General features: G+C 37.3%; 1 protein-coding gene across 1 annotated transcript in view; it reads left to right on the forward strand.

The window, feature by feature from the left end:
• TMPRSS15 (transmembrane serine protease 15) overlaps window positions 1–19724 on the forward strand; it is a 73321-nt gene that overhangs the window by 25917 nt on the left and 27680 nt on the right. The window contains exons 8-14 of the mRNA XM_063305472.1: window positions 295–403; window positions 3760–3869; window positions 5038–5175; window positions 6332–6481; window positions 8367–8472; window positions 9225–9375; window positions 11938–12070. Coding sequence (XP_063161542.1) covers window positions 295–403; window positions 3760–3869; window positions 5038–5175; window positions 6332–6481; window positions 8367–8472; window positions 9225–9375; window positions 11938–12070 — 897 coding nt within the window. The remainder of the gene's footprint in view (window positions 1–294; window positions 404–3759; window positions 3870–5037; window positions 5176–6331; window positions 6482–8366; window positions 8473–9224; window positions 9376–11937; window positions 12071–19724) is intronic.

A 19724-nucleotide genomic window follows, 5' to 3' on the forward strand; every position in this document is an offset into this window, starting at 1 on the left:
GGCTTGAAGTATTATTTTAAAGGGGTGTTTTTTTGTTGATTGCTTAATATTTTTTGTGATTTTTAAATATATTGTTTTTAAGACTAGAATTTCATGTGAGCCACCCAGAATCTATCTCTAGAGAGTAAAAATAAATTAGTCCTAAATTCTGTTTTCTAATAAGTCAGATTACTTTTTAAATGGAGATGTTTTTACCATTACCAATGTTTACCCAATCAAAAACAAAATACTTTGAAATACAGTTTTATTTTCATCAAAGGCTGAAACCATTTTTATCTGATCCTGTATTTACAGCTACGCCCTGTGATGGAAAATTCATTCTAGTTGGCTTGTCTGGATCTTTCCATTCTATTCATTATCCAGAACCCTATAGCTCAAATCTTGTTTGTCGATGGATAATAAAGTAAGACACTTCATAACATTCTATGTTACTGGACACTTTTTGCAATCAAAATGTCTTTTTCCCATTATACTAATATTTAAACTATTTAATTTATTCAAGTCAGACAATGTCTATCATAATGCCCCTCATAAATCCATGCTTTCCTAATATTGCAATGCCTGTCTAATCTTGAGACATAACAAAGCATTCTCTGATATCATTTTAAACCTTTATCCTGGTAGCTGTCTCCTGCAAGTCACTCCAGCTGACTACTGTGAGTCATTTTCTTCATCTTCTTATTTAATTATTTCATTTTTAAGCCACCTCAACTATCCAAGTGACTCTAGGCAAACAATAGTAATTACAGCAAAAGTAATATCTATAGATATTACTATAGATATTGCTATAGACACCACATGGAACCAAAAAACAAAATACTAATATCAGTGTGGGGTCACAATCAATCTGCCCTAGGCTCTACTATGAAAAGGCTTTCCTAAATGACAACAGGGTTGAGGCTGGCAGATTTTATCTACTTGTTAATCTGGTCCACATGAATTGCTTTCCTAGAGATTTTGAAGAAAGGTGAAAGGTCCCCTGTGCAAGCACTGACTCATGTCTGACCCTTTGGGGGATGCCGCTTTCACAACGTTTTCTTGGCAGACTATAGTGGGGTGGTTTGCCATTTTCTTCCCCAGTTGTCACCTTCCCCAGCAAGCTGGATACTCATTTTACCAATCTTGGAAGGATGGAAGGCTGAGTCGACCTGAACTGGCCATCTGAGAATCCATCTTCAGCTGGGATCAAACTCAGGTTATGGGGAGAGTTTCGGTTGCAATACTGCCACCTGCCACTCTGCACTACATGAGGCTGTTTAATAGAACATTTTTTTAATGTCCTTGAGATTCCAATTTACATTTTTTTTCAATCCAGATATTAAAATGTATATGAAAAAAACTACTCCAATTCAGCTGGTTTCAGAAAGAAAATGTTCAGAAGCTTGTATGTATATTAGTGAAAGCATTCAATAACATTTTTATAATTTTTGGCATTTGCAGTCCTCACATGATGGTATAAACAAATATGTCAAACATTGCACATACTATTGTCATCATGTTTCTGGAAGAATTAAATAAGAAAAAAAAAGCAGCATTTCATGAAGCTGGAAGGGTGTTTTTTTAAAAAATCCTTCTTATTTATATTAGTATTGCTTTTATGATGAATTTTCTATTTCATTCAAATTTGTGTTTCTTCCTGAACAATATAATATTATTCTTTTTAATATACTGATAAAAATTTAACTTCTTATGGTCAAAGGACACCATCTTAACAAATGTGCTTTACTAAATTGCATTTCCCAGCAGTTTTCTTGTGTTCCTTTTTTGTCAAATATAATTTTATGGATTATTTCCCCATCTGCATAAGTACTATAAAAGAGTGAAGAGAAAGGATTATAGGTCACATGGAAATATGCTCAATTGCTTTTTCCAGACTGATTCTGACAAGCATGTTGAAATTACTGTGGTCAAACATATATTTTTAATATCTTTTGGGAACTGTAACTGTTACTAAAATTAGAACAGTTTTCTGTTTTGAATTTCATGCTTGTCTCCTGAGTATTTAAAATCAATATGTTTATATAACAGAAACTATGACTTAGCAATGTAAATAAGCACTGTTTCTAATGTAATGTTACTGGTATATTTAATACTTATTATAGTTAGGTATAAAATGTATGGTCTCTGGGGTAAAGCCTAAAATTATAGAATATTTCAAAATTCTTTGTCCAAATTATCTCAGAAAGAGACTTTCAGCCTCAAAAAAGAAAACAGGCAATATGTTTCCGCTTCTACATCAGATTACCATAGCTAGTTCTTTTGGAAATTAGAAATCTATGACCTCAGATTTTCAAAAAGGAGTTATACAGAGGACCCTTTACCACACCCTGAAATTCATAGAAATTTACATCAGCCTGAGGTCTTATCCTTACCCCCACTCCTTGATCTGGAACCATTGTTATATTCAGATACTGTAAAAGCTCCCATCCCTTTTAAGCAACATGTTGCTGCACTGAATATAAGACTCCTTAGCAAATCTACAAAGCTACTGGTTAGTTGAGGGAAAAGAGATTGTTCCCTTGGGGTGTATAAAGATGTGTCATACTGTTCTGTTCTGCTTGGAAAGCAAGAAGCAATAGTCATATACAGCCAAGATTACAGAATGATAATCAATTCACCACACAGAATAAACAAGAACTAAGCAGTTTGAAAACATGCAAATGTGAGTAGATCAATAGGTACCGCTTCGGCGGGAAGGTAACGGCGTTCCGTGTCATCATGCTGGCCACATGACCCGGAAGTGTCTACGAACAACGCCGGCTCTTTGGCTTAGAAACGGAGATGAGCACCGCCCCCTAGAGTCGGACACAACTGGACTTTACGTCAAGGGAAACCTTTACCTTTACTTTAAGTCTGCTCCTAGTATCATAGGCAGCACTATGAAGCAGGAGACATGGCTAGTAGATAGTGTCAAAATGTTTGGATAGCTCTCACTGAATCCAACTACAAAACATGGAAATGATTCTAATGATTTGCTTAGTGAGTGGTGTGAGTTTTTATGCCCCAGACAGATGAGTTTCATTCAAGCACATTTGGTTTATGATTACATCTGGGACCTATTAGTCTAGCTTTGAAGCCACATATATCTGTGCCATTCAGCTTTCTGGGCTTCCTCATGATATCATACTTACTTTCAGGTTTAAGTCTTGCAAACCTAGTGCACATTCCATTTGAAGTAAATGGAAGAGGCTCTGGATCAAATTATACATCAGTGTCTGTTTTTACAGATTCACCAACCATTGCCGTGGGATGCTGTGGGATGCTGAATCTCTACTTTTACCTTTTTTTCTTTTAAGTCTGAAGGAAGCAATTTGAAGCTGGATGATGATGATGATGGTGATGATGATGATGATGATGATGATGATGATGATGATGGGTTGGTTTGTGTGGGTATGTGTGTGCTTGTGTTGCATACTGTTCTTCCTCCCATCATCCTAAAACCATTCCAGGAAGAATCAAAGGTCTTGGCTGAATAGGTGGACAATGACAGGGGAAGGGCCCTTCCTTCTCAGCTTACATGCTGCTTAGCCTCTGCATATTCAGCAGAGCACCCTGACTTTCAGAAGCATTTTCAGATGAGGCTGGGGGGTTGTCGGAGGAGATTGTGTCAGGAAAGTCAGCTTTCCCTAACTTCTGTTGCAGGCAGAAAACTAGAACAACCAATGGCAACAAATAGCTCACATTATTACAACTCTATTGCAATACAGTTGTGACTTTGTAACAATTAATATGGCATCTTTCCCCATGTTTTTCTTTTAGTATGGAGAACCACCTATCTATTAAGATAAACTTCACTGCTTTTAAGACACAAAATTATGTAGATACCCTAAATATTTATGAAGGTGTAGGCCCAACAAAGATATTAAGAGGTAAGATGCCTTTTTAAATTGATTTTTAAAAATAAAGGAACCCCATGATTTTAATGGAACCCAGGCACTCTATGGACTTTGAATGATAGAAAGAGTATTTGGTGTTGGGGAAGACCTCTGAGAATACCATGAATAGCCAAGAAAAAAATATAGAAATATCAATCCAGAGTTCTTACTCAAGGCACAAATGACCAGGCTCAAATTATCATATTTGGGGCACATTATGTGAAAATCTAGCTCTCTTGAAAAGTTTATCATGAGGGAAAAAATGGGGAAAAAGAGAGTAGGATGAACAGCATCAAGGTGGCTGGACTAAACTAGAAAAGCACATCATTGGAAGACATTCAGCACCAGGTTGGGACAGATCATCCTTAAGAAGATGTGTGGTTGCTAAAAGTTGACACTGACTTGGTGGTACATAATCATCAGACATTCAGGTTTGCAATGCAATAATAAAATATTATATTGGGGGAGATGGGTGGTGATATAAATTTAATAAATAAATAAATAAATATTATATTATATTATATTATTATTATATTGCAAGCATATTTTATTATTATTCTGAGGTCTTTATGTGTCTGCCAAGGTATTATTCATTCAGCTGAGCATAGACAAAACACTGTATATCTTTAACATATTCAGTTTTTATTGCACTATATGACAAGTGCAAATATTGAACTGTTCAGATCCATAGGCCATTTTTGCAGTGGGGGGGTAACATTTTCTTTTCTTTTTTTTTTACATCTTTCAAGAGCTTGTGGAAAAGTAATAATTTCACACTTTCTGAAAATTCCTTACATTTTATTTTTATATGAAAACAGCTACAGAAAACCAGTAGACATAATAAGGCTGAGCCCTTTGTGTGAAAATGAGAGTTTATTGATACAAGGGATTGCTTACTCCAAGTTCATTGAATAAGATGCAGTTGACTGTTTGTTGTGACTAGAATCCTACTCAAAGTTCAGATATACAGTACTTGTCTTCAATTGTTACTAAGAAGCATGAACATTAGCTAATGAAAGAATTATTATATATACTAGTATAAATATAGATTTCTATCAGTTTTCTACAGAGTAAAGCCTATTGAGTCCTTGTTACTTGGATATGTGTGATATTATTCCATTGTGATTTTTCTAATGTTTCTGCTCTATTTTTTTTTCCTTAGCTTCCATCTGGGGTTCTAATCCTGGAACACAATATATTTTTTCTGACAAAGCCACTGTAGAATTTGTCACAGACTATTCTGAAAACTTTAATGGTTTTAATGCAACCTACACTGCACTTAATACAAGTGAGCTAACCAGTAAGTAGTACATGTAATTTATATTTAAGTGCTACAGCAAAATGGAGGTAAGAGTACTGCTTCAAAAATATAATAATAATTCTACTTTGATACAGAGACAAATAAATCTGAATTTGTATGTGACTATCCTGATTCCAATCCATGGGATGTGCAGTGTTCCAGCTGATTCTGCATTTTCCATGTTTTGTCTTCACATTCTGGCAGCAAGACATATCAGGATAATCCACTGATCCCTAGATTATCTTTGCACAGATTAGACAAGCATATGACTAAAGCAGCATCTTTCCCTGTATGTAACAGCTAATCAGCTATGTAATTTAAAAATTACAAAGGGACAGATGCTTTTTCCCATTCAACCACCCATGAAACCTTTGCCATTACTTTCTTGTTGCTGTCTGGTTTTTGCTCATTTTCGTCTTAATCAAATGCTTCAGCTCAGTGGTGGTAGATAAAGCCAATATGGTAGACCAGATCCAGTTAGAACCTGGTTCAAGCCCCCTTCAATCAGGGAGCTCATTGGGTAACTAGGCCAGTCAGTCTTACAGGGTTGCTACTGTAAAAATCAAAATGCATGACCTTAAGCTTTTGAGAGGAAAGTCAGCTATAGATAAAGTACATAAATAAACATGACCACGTGGATGCTCATGTAATGCCTGCTGCATTGCATAGCTTGAGGTCTCTGCCTCTTGCTCTCCAGACAGGTCTTTTTCCAGCAGTGTTGCCTATGAGAAAAGCGAATAAATAAGGCAGGTATGTAGGCAACAAACAAACATTGCTATGCACAGCTCACAACGTCAGTGTGGATGGCTAGGTGCTTCACGGGGAACAACAGCCATTGCTTAAGAAGGATGTCTAACTTGCTGTATCAATGGTGCTAAATGCTGGCACACTATCTGTATCGGTCATTATATTTAATGCCACGGGTATGGAAAGCTGACAGTTCATTATATTTGCATATGTTCCATTGCATATCCAAGGAATTGTGGTTTTTTTCTCAAGTCTCATCTAAACTACTTTCAGAATGGAAACTTTTCAGAGAGAAAAGCACTGTAAGTAAAATTATTTTGTGTACAGTACCAAAATGATTATAATCAACAGATACATTGCAGAATTTCAGTGCCCATTTACTCTGTTTTATTTTTATTCCAATCTTAAGACAATGAAAAAATCAACTGTACTTTTGAAGATGGATTTTGTTACTGGATTCAAGATCTAGAAGATGACAGTGAATGGGAGAGAATTTATGGCCCTACCTTTCCTCCTACATCTGGCCCAGATTTTGATCATACCTTTGGCAATTCATCAGGTAAGAAATATTGTATGCAAAGGAAACATTTGTTGTTGTTTTCTATTTTTTTTTAATCAATGTATTTTGGAGAGAATAGAAATATTTTCTATTCTATTTCTTTTGTTTATACTGAACATATCAAAGCAGTACACACATCTGGAGGATTGGTCCCATTAAACTCAGTACTTCTATCTATAAAAATGGTTCCAAGTATCTTTTTACCAGCTTTAGAATAATTGTATTAATTATTCTGATACAATTATGGTGATGATTATGATTATATTGAAAAACACAGTGCCTCAAAATATTTTATATACATACATACATACATGCATACATACATACATTTATACAGCATGCTAGACAGGTGAATATATGGACTGAAAAAGAAAAATGTGTGTCTTATATAACCATGGATGGCCCATAAACAATAGTAAGGAATATAAAAGCCAGAAAAAAAAGTCCCAGTGCCCCCAAATGCAACATATCTTACACATCCAAAGAGAACTTTAGAACTTTCCTGGGCTCCAACTTTACACTACCCCAAGGTGGTAAAAGTCAAGTCTTCATTGCTTTTCAGAAGGCCAGGAAGATAGGGGCCTTCTGGATCTCAGAGGAAAGGGTGTTCCACAGGGGCTAGGGGCTGTTATTAAGAAGGTGTTTTTCCTAGGTCCCACTAAATGGCATTTAGGGAAGGGACCTGGAACACATACACCCATCAAACTTAATAGAACAGGTAGATACCTTCAGGGAGAGGCAGTCCTACAAATAATGTGATCCTGTGCCATTCATGGCTTTAAAGGTGATAACCAGCACCTTGGACGTGGCAAGATTTTTCCTTTTCTTCATGCTTTTTTGATCAACCCTGTCCTAGAATTAGATGCACTTTGGTCACTCTTTAATAGGGAGGTGTTTCTGGGATTGTAAATAATAATAATAATTATTATTATTATTATTATTTTGTTGGAGGACACCTTGAATTATGTTATGACTCAGGATACAAATTTGGTTACATACATAATGTCATGTTCACTGTTTCAATGTGCAATGTACATCGTAACGTTTCACATGCCATGGTGCTGACACGTTTCTGTTGGGAGGGAGCTGCTGTGAAACCTTGTGCCAAGCTCTGTATCTATGTTCATTTCAATGGAATGTGTTTGGGTTATGTGCTCTGCTCAAGGACTTTTCCCATGGACCAGCAGAAGCCGTTAGGAGCACCTGGGATTGTGAGCCTGGGAAGATTCTACGGGGGGAGGGATTTTGTTTGTACCGAGGGTGTTTTAGTTTGCATTTGGCGCACTTTTTCCATTCTCAGCTTTCTTTGTGATCCTGCATACTATTCTTTAATAAATCAGATATCTTTATGAACCTGTTCATAAGTCTGATGGTGTTTTAGGATAGGCAATTCTTACACATAATTACATACATAAACATGGAACAATTTCAGAGTAGACCTCACTGAATTACCAGTAATAAAAATAACAAAAATAAAAATGAAATCTTCTCTCACCATTAGTTCCGTTGTCAAATGCTGGTGAAAATCCACATTCATCTACAGTCACTTTTCTGGAAATACTGGCAAACCTGTATTTCATAAAGATATTGCTTAGGTGTATGTGTATATTTATATATTCACATACTTTCTCTCTCCCCCCACGCCCCTTCCCTTCCTACCACCAGTATCATGTTTAAAAAATGAGTTGACCAAATATAAAAAAGGCAAGATAAGAATAAAATCACCACCACCATCATCATCATCATCATCATCATCATCATCATCATCATCATCACCATCTTTATATATAAATTAGCAGGATGCCTTCTTAAGTCAGCAAGCATCAGAAAGTCTCTCGTAAGTGTGTATACACTTGTTTATTTTTGCTTTATTTGATTTTTGCAGGCTACTATATTTCAACACCAACACTTCGTGTAAGCATACCTCTGAGAGTTCAACTATTTAGCTTACCCTTAGACTCCATTTCAGATGCATTCTGCCTAAGTTTCTGGTATAGTGAATATCTTGTTTACATAATAAGAAGCTATTATTGTTTATAGAAATAATTCTTTAAAAGCTTGGGAAAAAGAAAATCTTTTTAAAAACCATATATTGAGTATACCCTGAAACCATAGAAATATGTCTATGGAAGGGGAAGGAATATGAAAATAGAATGGTACTGTATATCCTTGAGCTGAATAAATGGATAGAATGTTGAACAAGCACATCCCATTTGCAACTTAAGAGGTACGACTTGTTTACTTTTAGAAAACAAAGTGTTTGAAAACCAATCCCTAAATTTATTATGTGATCAGTTTCCCAACAGAACTGATGTAGTGGCTACAGTTCTAAGTTATGAAAGGATCCGAAGTGCTTGTGGGACAAGGTAGACAAAAATTCATTTGTTTGATGATGGGGTTAATGGAACCCTAATAGACACTTCTGAGGGAAAAGCTTTCTGATATCTGAAGCTGCAATATGAAGAGGTCTGACCAACTAAATAAATAAATGCAGGAAGATCCTGGCTTGGTCAGGGAAAGCAGGGTGGACCTAGAGGAATATAAAGTGCTGTACCACATCCCCAAACTGGTGTACAATGTACATCCACATACAGAACTGCCTAAGTGAATTCCCTCATGACAGCTATTTCTTCCTCATTTTCATCTATTGCTGACAGAGTATGTTCTTCTGAAGTTAGACAGATAGCACACTGGGTACATTTCACTTTAATAAGATATTATATACTTTATGTTTTCTATTCAGGTATCACATGCATGGTATTCGTGTATATCGTCTAAGTATTAAAATTATATATGATGATAACAGTGAAAATATAATCTACCAGAAAGAAGGAAATTATGGAAATAACTGGATTTATGGACAAATAACATTAAATGAAACATCTAAATTCAAAGTATGTTAATGTATTCATATTCAGCATAATTTTTAATCAAGACTGTCTTCATTTTGTTATTTCTGCTCTTCTGTCTTCACACGCACACACACACACACACACACACACAAGTACAGTGCTGAGATAACAAGATTATTATGCTGTATTTTTGGCAACTAAAATTACTGGAACTTTTTTATGCCTTGGGCCATCCAGCTGTTTCTCCAATTGAACCTTTGCTAGAGTAATGAAATAAATATACAACTGAAATTAATTTGATATGGATTAGATAAGGTTCAATATAAAGTTTTCCTCTTCCTTCCACCTTTTAGGTCTCATAGGGGGATTTTATATTCCCAAACAATACTTCTAGCACTTGAGTATGCACTTACATTGTCAAACTTGGCTTCTAAAGAGAATGTGTGGTTTATAAATTATTGTCCAAGTGTATCTGATAAATCATCAGAAACCTTCTACAGAAGAATTGTTTCTTCATTTTCTGTGGATTGAGCAACTGAGTTAGCCCATATGTTTTCAAAACTCATATCTCATCTTCCCAACATTTCTGGTAACAGTGCTGTCAGCAAGAAGAAAAAAATACTCCACATAATATCTGAATCTGAATTTTTATTAGTTCTGTTTAAGGGAAGTAGAATTCCTTTAAAGCAAATCTAAAATTAGTAACTTATGGCTATTCACATTAGTACAGGAAAGGCATTTTTTTTTTTGGACCAGTGGATACACTTAGAATTTTGTAAGCATGTCAAGATACTTCCACATAATGGGTGTCATAATGTGAGTGACCAGTTGCAAAGATCCATTTTGGCAAGTTGATAAGATAACTTGCACTCAGTCCCTCTGCCCACTCATCCTTTCCCCTAAACATGTCTCCTGTTCCCTGGGAGCCCATTTCTATCCATTGCAAGATAGAAATGATCTCATTTAAAATATAATCCAAATCATGTTAACTCAAAAGTAAGCTTCCTTGAATTCAGTGGAATATATTACTTGGTATAATCTACAGTTATCTTAGTCATTAATAAAAGAAAATGTGTAATCCTCTGATAATGTGCACCATCAATTTTCACTTATACTACATTCACATGTTACAAAGTTACTATAGGTTAATCAAGCTGTCAATCATTTCCATATATAAAATAATATTAACAGTCCATTTTCTTTGTAATACTTAATTCCAACTTAATGCGTATTTTTTTCATTGTCATTTTATATAGAGTGAGCATTGATCTAAACAACCAGAATCCCAACATTGTTCTAATGGCTGCAATAAATGTAGAATGATTAGCTGTCTAGTTTACTTCTTAAACATCTCAATCACAATAATTTCTTCACATAACTCACCCAACAATAAGTACTTAAAATATGTATCGTTGACAAGAGTCCTAAATCTTTCCTGATGCAGTGCATTCAGTAGATTGGGTAAATCACTATAAGTGCACAAAATGTTTACATTTAGATGTAAACTGTTTAGCAAATATGCAAGATCAAGGTCTGTGTTCCTGGACAAACCTGCAGACAAGTAGGAGATATTCACATAGACTACTAGAGTTACTGTAGGATCTACTCACAGAGGACCTTTTCTGTTCCCCACATCATCAATCATGCAAGACATGTTGGATTAAAAGAGCTATCTGGCTGAACCAAGTGCCCCTTCCTATAAAATGTGTTATAACTGTAAATAATAATTATTATTATATATTTTTCTAAGTTTAATCTTTCAGATTTTAGTCTGGCTGTGGTTGGGAGGGAAATTCAACAAGCCTTGGCAACAAAACAAAAATGGGCAAGAGTCATGTATTTCCATGTGCATTATTTAATTGGATATTTTTTCCAGAAAATAACAGTTACACAAAATAACCATTTTTTAAACGGAAGGGAGTTGATATACTTAATAGTACTATTGAATTGATAATTGAAATAGCCACTAAAGAAAAATGTACAGGAACAATGCATAGATAGATAGTAATGCTCTGTTTCTGCATTGTCATTGATCCACCAACAGTTCCAAATAGTGTACAGATCAATTAAAATATTCTTTTTCAAAATAAAACATAAAATTACTTTACTAGCAAAACCACACCAAAACAACCTAAATATCAATAGCATAATATCAATAAAAGCTACATAAAAGTGCTAATACTAGAAACATTAATAAATTATTTGTATATGTTAAACATGTTTTTAAAATGCTTGGGAAAATAAAATTATGCCCAGCTAAGATAGTGGAGGAAATTTCCACTCTCAATTTTCTTTTTTCTTTTTAGATTTTTTTATCCCGCCTTTATTATTTTTATAAATAACTTAAGGCAGCGAACATACCTAATACTCCTTCCTCCTCCTATTTTGCCCACAACAACAACCCTGTGAGGTGAGCTGGGCTGAGAGAGAGTGACTGGCCCAAGGTCACCCAGCCGGCTTTCATGACTAAGGGAGGCCTAGAACTCACAGTCTCCTGGTTTCTAGCCTGGTTCCTTAACCACTACACCATTTTTCATTACATTTAAAACAAAGTAAGCAAACATTTTCTTAATATGTTGTTCACTCTATAACATTTGTTTATAGGTTGCTTTTGATGCCATTAAAAAACCAGGTTGGGATAATATTGCCATAGATGATATAGGACTTTCAAACGGAGTCTGCACTGAAAATGCTTATCCAGAACCCACTTTGGTTCCCACAACACTTCTGCTACCAAGTAAGTCATATTATTACTTCAGAATAATAACATTCTGAATGAATGCTGAAGTCATCATTAGGATTCCTAATAATGTATACTGTATAACAGACATCCAGTAATGGAAGAAAACAACAAAACAAGAAACATAATATTTAAGCTGAAAAATGAAAAATGAAAAACCAGTTTGGTGTTGGGTTTAAGGCATCAGGCTAGAAACCAGGAGACTGTGAGTTCTAGTCCCATTTAGGCACAAAGCCAGCTGGGTAACCTTGAGCCAGTCACTTTTTCTCAGCCCCAGGAAGAAGGCAATGGCAAATCACTTCTGAAAAACACTTGCCAAGAAAACCGCAAAGACTTGTCCAGGCAGTCTCTGAGAATCCGACACAATTGAACGGATTTAAAAAAAACTTTTTCAAATGCTTCTATGTCATCCTGTTCCAGACTTTCACAGGGGCTATTTTGCTTCTACAACCAGCAAGGAAGAGATTCACTTTATTAAGCAGTAAGCAAACATGTGTCTCACTGGTGTTACTGCATATTACCTATTGCCATGTTAAGGATTATAAAGGTATTCTCGACTCTAAATTTTGAGTGACATTTCTGCAAAGGTTTTATTTGAAGATTGCTTGGGTTCATTTCACATCTTTAATTTATTGCTTTATTCTGCCCTTTCATGCAATGCATTTCAAGGTACAAAATGTTACACTACAGCCAGTAACACTTTGGCAGTCAGAACAATTTTTTCATCAATAGCATTATGTGGCCAGTGGCTAGATGTTTATAGCAACTCTTGCATTTTATGATATCTGATATCTGTATCCCAGACCATGCATGGTATAGCTCCACCTAAACTGCATTACAATAATCAAGTCATCCAGAAAACAATTCACAAAGCATTCCTGAATACTGCATTCTTTATTACAAATTCATAAAATGTTAAATAAGCCTTAAATCCACTGGAGCTATATTCAGATACCCAACGAACATCACATATTGATGGAAATCCATATGTTGCATCACTTTGTAGATAATCATTGATGTAAACATTATATGACACATGAGATAAGTTTTATACAAAAAACTAAGGAGCCTTAATTAAATTCATTTATTTCCAATTTTGTTGCCACTGCAGTACTTAATGTTGAAAGACACATAACTGATGATGCATAGAACTAATGTTATCAATTTTAGGAGAGGATATTAAACTTATCTAATAAATGCCCAGTAAATTGGCAAATAGGAACAAGGCTAGAAAGCACAAAAGGACAAAAGTTCAGGCGTGTATGCTCATGAAGCTGCTAATGAGGTTCAGAAGCAGATCAACTTGTTTGCATTACTGTTTGCTAACCCTAATTATATGCTGCAAAACATTGGCTATATCAAGAGTTATTATCTTCCTTCTGCAGCTAAACAATTTTTCCCATATAAAAATATTGGAAATCTAGCATATCATCAAACTGAGTAACTAACTTCTCATATTTTTATGATGATGCTGATATTATTAAGTCTGTCTCACTAAACACCTTCAGCAAAGGATCGTTACCTTGTCGTGGTGCTGGAGCTTCAGCACCTCAATGATGCCATGAGCTAAACCATGAAGGGCCACCCAAGATGAGAAGGTCATGACAGAGAGGTCAGACTAAATGTGATCCCTGGGGAAGGTAATGGCAACCCACCCCAGTATTCTTGCCGTGAAAACTAAATAGATCAGTACAACCAGAGATATGTCGGTATACCATCGGAAGATGAGACCCCCAGGTCAGAAGATGGTCAAAATGCTACTGGGGAGTAACAAAGGATGAGCTCAACTAGCCCCAGACGTGATGACGCAGCTAGCTCAAAATCGAAAGGACAGCTAGCGGCCGACGGTGCTGGTGGTGAACGGCGAATGCGATGTTCTAAGGATCAACACACCATTGGAACCTGGAATGTAAGATCTATGAGCCAGGGCAAATTGGATGTGGTTATTGCTGAGATGTCAAGATTAAAGATAGACATTCTGGGCGTCAGTGAACTGAAATGGACTGGAATGGGCCACTTCACATCAAATGACCACCAGATCTACTACTGTGGACAAGAGGACCACAGAAGAAATGGAGTAGCCTTCATAATTAATAGTAAAGTGGCTAAAGCAGTGCTTGGATACAATCCAAAAAATGATAGAATGATCTCAATTCGAATTCAGGTCAAGCCATCTAACAAAAGAGTGATACAAATATACACCCCAACCACAGATGCTGAAGAAGCTGAAGTAGAGCGGTTCTATGAGGATCTGAAGCACCTATTGGACAATACTCTGAAAAGAGACATTATTTTCATCACAGGAGACTGGAATGCTAAGGTGGGCAGTCAAATGACAACTGGAATTACAGGTAAGCATGGCCTGGGAGAACAAAACGAAGCAGGACACAGGCTGATAGAATTTTGCCAAGAAAAATTAATGTGCATAACAAACACCGTCTTCCAGCAACCTAAGAGACAGCTTTATACATGGACTTTCCCAGATGGACAACACCAAAATCAGATTGACTACATCCTTTCCAGCCAAAGGTGGTGGTCATCTATACAGTCGGTAAAAACAAGACCTGGAGCTGACAGTAGTTCCAGTCATGAACTTCGTATTGCACAATTTAGGATCAGACTAAAGAGATTAGGGAAGACCCACAGATCAGCTAGATATGAGCTCACTAATATTCCTAAGGAATATGCAGTGGAGGTGAAGAATAGATTTAAGGGACTGGACTTAGTAGATAGGGTCCCAGAAGAACTATGGACAGAAGTCCGGAACATTGTTCAGGGAGCAGCAACAAAATAGATCCCAAAGAAAGAGAAAACCAAGAAGGCAAAATGGCTGTCTGCTGAGACACTAGAAGTAGCCCAAGAAAGAAGGAAAGCAAAAGGCAACAGTGATAGGGGGAGAGATGCCCAATTAAATGCAAAATTCCAGAGGTTAGCCAGAAGAGATAAGGAATTATTTTTAAACAAGCAATGCACGGAAGTGGAAGAAGACAATAGAATTGGAAGGACAAGAGACCTCTTCCAGAAAATTAGAAACATCGGAGGTAAATTCCAGGCAAAAATGGGTATGATCAAAAACAAAGATGGCAAGGACCTAACAGAAGAAGAAGAGATCAAGAAAAGGTGGCAAGAATATACAGAAGACCTGTATAGGAAGGATAACAATATCGGGGATAGCTTTGATGGTGTGGTCCGTGAGCTAGAGCCAGACATCCTGAAGAGTGAGGTTGAATGGGCCTTAAGAAGCATTGCTAATAACAAGGCAGCAGGAGACGATGGCATCCCAGCTGAACTGTTCAAAAACATGTGAGAATGATGCTGTCAAGGTAATGCATGCTATATGCCAGCAAATTTGGAAAACACAAGAATGGCCATCAGACTGGAAAAAATCAACTTATATCCCCATACCAAAAAAGGGAAACACTAAAGAATGTTCAAACTATCGAACAGTGGCACTCATTTCACATGCCAGTAAGGTAATGCTCAAGATCCTGCAAGGTAGACTTCAGCAATTCAGGGAGCAATAATTGCCAGATGTACAAGCTGGGTTTAGAAAAGGCAGAGGAACTAGGGACCAAATTGCCAATATCCGATGGATAATGGAAAAGGCCAGGGAGTTTCAGAAAAACATCTATTTCTGTTTTATTGACTATTCTAAAGCCTTTGACTGTGTGGACCATAACAAATTGTGGCAAGTTCTTAGTGGTATGGTGATACCAAGTGATCTTGTCTGCCTCCTGAGGAAACTGTATAATGACCAAGTAGCAACGGTAAGAACAGACCACAGAACAACAGACTGGTTTAAGATTGGGAAAGGAGTATGGCAGGGCTGTATACTCTCACCCTATCTATTCAACTTGTACGCAGAACACATCATGTGACAAGCTGGGCTTGAGGAATCCAAGGCTGGAGTTAAAATCGCTGGAAGAAACATTAACAATCTCAGAAATGCAGATGATACCACTTTGATGGCTGAAAGCGAAGAGGAACTGAGGAGCCTTATGATGAAGGTGAAAGAAGAAAGTCCAAAAGCTAGCTTGCAGCTAAACCTCAAAAAAACCAAGATTATGGCAACCAGCTTGATTGATAACTGACAAATAGAGGGAGAAAATGTAGAAGCAGTGAAAGACTTTGTATTTCTAGGTGCAAAGATTACTGCAGATGCTGACTGCAGTCAGGAAATCAGAAGACGCTTAATCCTTGGGAGAAGAGCAATGACAAATATCGATAAAATAGTTAAGAGCAGAGACATCACACTGACAACAGAGGTCCGCATAGTTAAAGCAATGGTGTTCCCCATAGTAACATATGGCTGCTAGAGCTGGACCATAAGGAAGGCTGAAAGAAGGAAGATAGATGCTTTTGAACTGTGGTGTTGGAGGAAAATTCTGAGAGTGCCTTGGACTGCAAGAAGATCAAACCAATCCATCTTCCAGGAAATTAAGCCAGACTGCTCACTTGAGGGAATGATATTAAAGGCTAAACTGAAATACTTTGGCCACAAAATGAGAAGACAGGACACCCTGGAGAAGATGCTGGTGCTAGGGAGAGTGGAGGGCAAAAGGAAGAGGGGCCGACCAAGGGCAAGGTGGGTGGATGATATTCTAGAGGTGACGGACTCATCCCTGGGGGAGCTGGGGGTGTTGACGACTGACAGGAAGCTCTGGCATGGGCTGGTCCATGAAGTCACGAAGAGTTGGAAGCGACTAAACAAATAAACAACAAAACTCATTAAACACAGCTAATAAAAACAATCTGAATTCAACCCAGACTATCTGATAGACATTGATTTTAATCTAGTAGTTGCTAATCCTTGCTTACTGAAAACGTAATGAACTTGTGTTATTCTTGTAATACAAGGATGTGTAAAAATTTGCCATATTTTACAATTTTTCACAATCATTAAATATTCATCAAAACTCTGTAACCTTTTTCATTTTCTGGTTTGTTTGTTTTTTTCTGACTTTTAGTCCAAGTTCCATATACATGAAATAGAAATATTCAGTTCAAGGAACATATTATCTGAATTTCTTCCTTTTAAGTGCAACAGAGAGGGTTTATTCACAACTGATTATGCAGAAGAGTTAGAATGTCTGCTAATTGTCACTGAGGCTGGAGTCCTTCACCTTTTGTCAGTTACTGGTCTTTCCCCCCTCCTGTTGGTCCACACAATGGAAAATAATAGCAACAGTTGCAGGGCTGGTATAGATTCCGCCTTGTTATTTTCAAAATCATTTTAATTGCTTTAGCACACAGAAAGAAAAAAAAACATTTAAAAAGAAACAGAAATAGAAGGGGAAAATGGAGAAAAAGAAAAGAAAATGCATATGTATTTTAAAATTCTTAAATCATAATATTGATCAGTATTTCCAACCAATTTATAAAGACTGACTTCATAAGCAGAGGCCATTTTTCCAAGCCTGTAAATCCATCATGTCTTTCCATTATAAAACAGTAATCTTTTTGCTATGTCCATGAACAGTAAATTCATAGTTCCCTTTGTTGTTGTTTATTCATTTAATCGCTTCTGACTCTTCGTGACTTCATGGACCAGCCCACGCCAGAGCTTCCTGTCAGTCGTCAACTCCCCCAGCTCTCCCAGGGACGGGTCTGTCACCTCCAGAATATCATCCATCCATCTTGCCCTTGTTCGGCCCCTCTTCCTTTTGCCTTCCACTCTCCCTAGCATCAGCATCTTCTCCAGGGTGTCCTGTCTTCTCATTATGTGGCCAAAGTATTTCAGTTTTGACTTAATACCATTCCCTCAAGTGAGCAGCCTGGCTTTATTTCCTGGAGTATTGACTGGTTTGATCTTCTTGCAGTCCAAGGCACTCTTTCCTCCAACAACACAGTTCAAAAGCATCTATCTTCCTTCTCTCAGCCTTCCTTATGGTCCAGCTCTCGCAGCCATTGTTACTACAGGGAGCACCATTGCTTTAACTATGCGGACCTTTGTTGTCAGTGTGATCTCTCTGCTCTTAACTATTTTATCAGCTTTTGCACTTTCTTCTTTCACCTTCATCATAAGGCTCCTCAGTTCCTATTCGCTTTCAGCCATCAAAGTGGTATCATCTGCGTATCTGAGATTGTTGATGTTTCTTCCAGCGATTTTAACTCCAGCCTTGGATTCCTCAAGCCCAGCACGTTGCATGATTTGTTCTGCGTACAAGTTGAATAGGTAGGGTGAGAGTATACAGCCCTGCCGTACTCCTTTCCCATTCTTAAACCAGTCTGTTTTTCCATGGTCTGTTCTTACTGTTGCTACTTGGTTGTTATACAGATTCTTCAGGAGGCAGACAAGATCACTTGGTATTGCCATACCACTATGAACTTCCCACAATTTGTTATGGTCCACACAGTCAAAGGCTTTAGAATAGTCAATAAAACAGAAATAAATGTTTTTCTGAAACTCCCTGTCTTTTTCCATTATCCAGCAGGTATTGGCAATTTGGTCCCTAGTTCCGCTGCCTTTTCTAAACCCAGCTTGCGCATCAGGCAATTCTCGCTCCATGAATTGCTGAAGTCTACCTTGCAGGTTCTTAAGCATTACCTTACTGGCATGTGAGATTAGTGCCACTGTTCGATAGTTTGAACATTCTTTAGTGTTTCCCTTTTTTGGTATGGGGATATAAGTTGATTTTTTCCAGTCTGATGGCCATTCTTGTGTTTTCCAAATTTGCTGGCATATAGCATGCATTACCTTGACAGCATCATCTCGCAAGATTTTGAACAGTTCAGCTGGGATGCCATCGTCTCCTGCTGCCTTGTTATTAGCAATGCTTCTTAAGGCCCATTCAACCTCACTCTTCAGGATGTCTGGCTCTAGCTCATTGACCGCACCGTCAAAGCTATCCCTGATATTGTTATCCTTCCTATACAGGTCTTCTGTATAATCTTGCCACCTTTTCTTGATCTATTCTTCTTCTGTTAGGTCCTTGCCATCTTTGTTTTTGAGCATACCCATTTTGGCCTGGAATTTACCTCCAATGTTTCTAATTTTCTGGAAGAGGTCTGTCCTTCCTATTCTATTGTCTTCTTCCACTTCCGCACATTGCCTGTTTAAAAATAATTCCTTATCTCTTCTGGCTAACCTCTGGAATTTTGCATTTAATTGGGCATCTCTCCCCCTATCACTGTTGCCTTTTGCTTTCCTTCTTTCTTGGGCTACTTCTAGTGTCTCAGCAGACAGCCATTTTGCCTTCTTGGTTTTCTCTTTCTTTGGGATCTATTTTGTTGCCGCCTCCTGTACAATGTTGCGAACTTCTGTCCAGAGTTCTTCCGGGACCCTATCTACTACATAAGTCCAGTCCCTTAAATTGATTCTTCACCTCCACTGCATATTCCTTAGAAATATTAGTGAACTCATATCTAGCTGATCTGTCAGTCTTCCCTAATCTCTTTAGTCTGATCCTAAATTGTGCAATAAGAAGTTCGTGATCTGAACTAGTCAGCTCCAGGTCTTGTTTTTACCGACTGTATAGATGTCCACCACCTTTGGCTGTAAAGGATGTAGTCAATCTGATTTTGGTGTTGTCCATCTGGTGAAGTCCATGTATAAAGCCGTGTCTTAGGTTGTTGGAAGAGATTGTTTGTTATGCAGAGTGAGTTGTCTTGGCAAAATTCTATCAGCCTATGTCCTGCTTCCATTCACCGC

The sequence above is a fragment of the Candoia aspera genome, chromosome 5 (genome assembly GCF_035149785.1).
Source record: "Candoia aspera isolate rCanAsp1 chromosome 5, rCanAsp1.hap2, whole genome shotgun sequence".
Lineage (NCBI taxonomy): Eukaryota > Metazoa > Chordata > Lepidosauria > Squamata > Boidae > Candoia > Candoia aspera.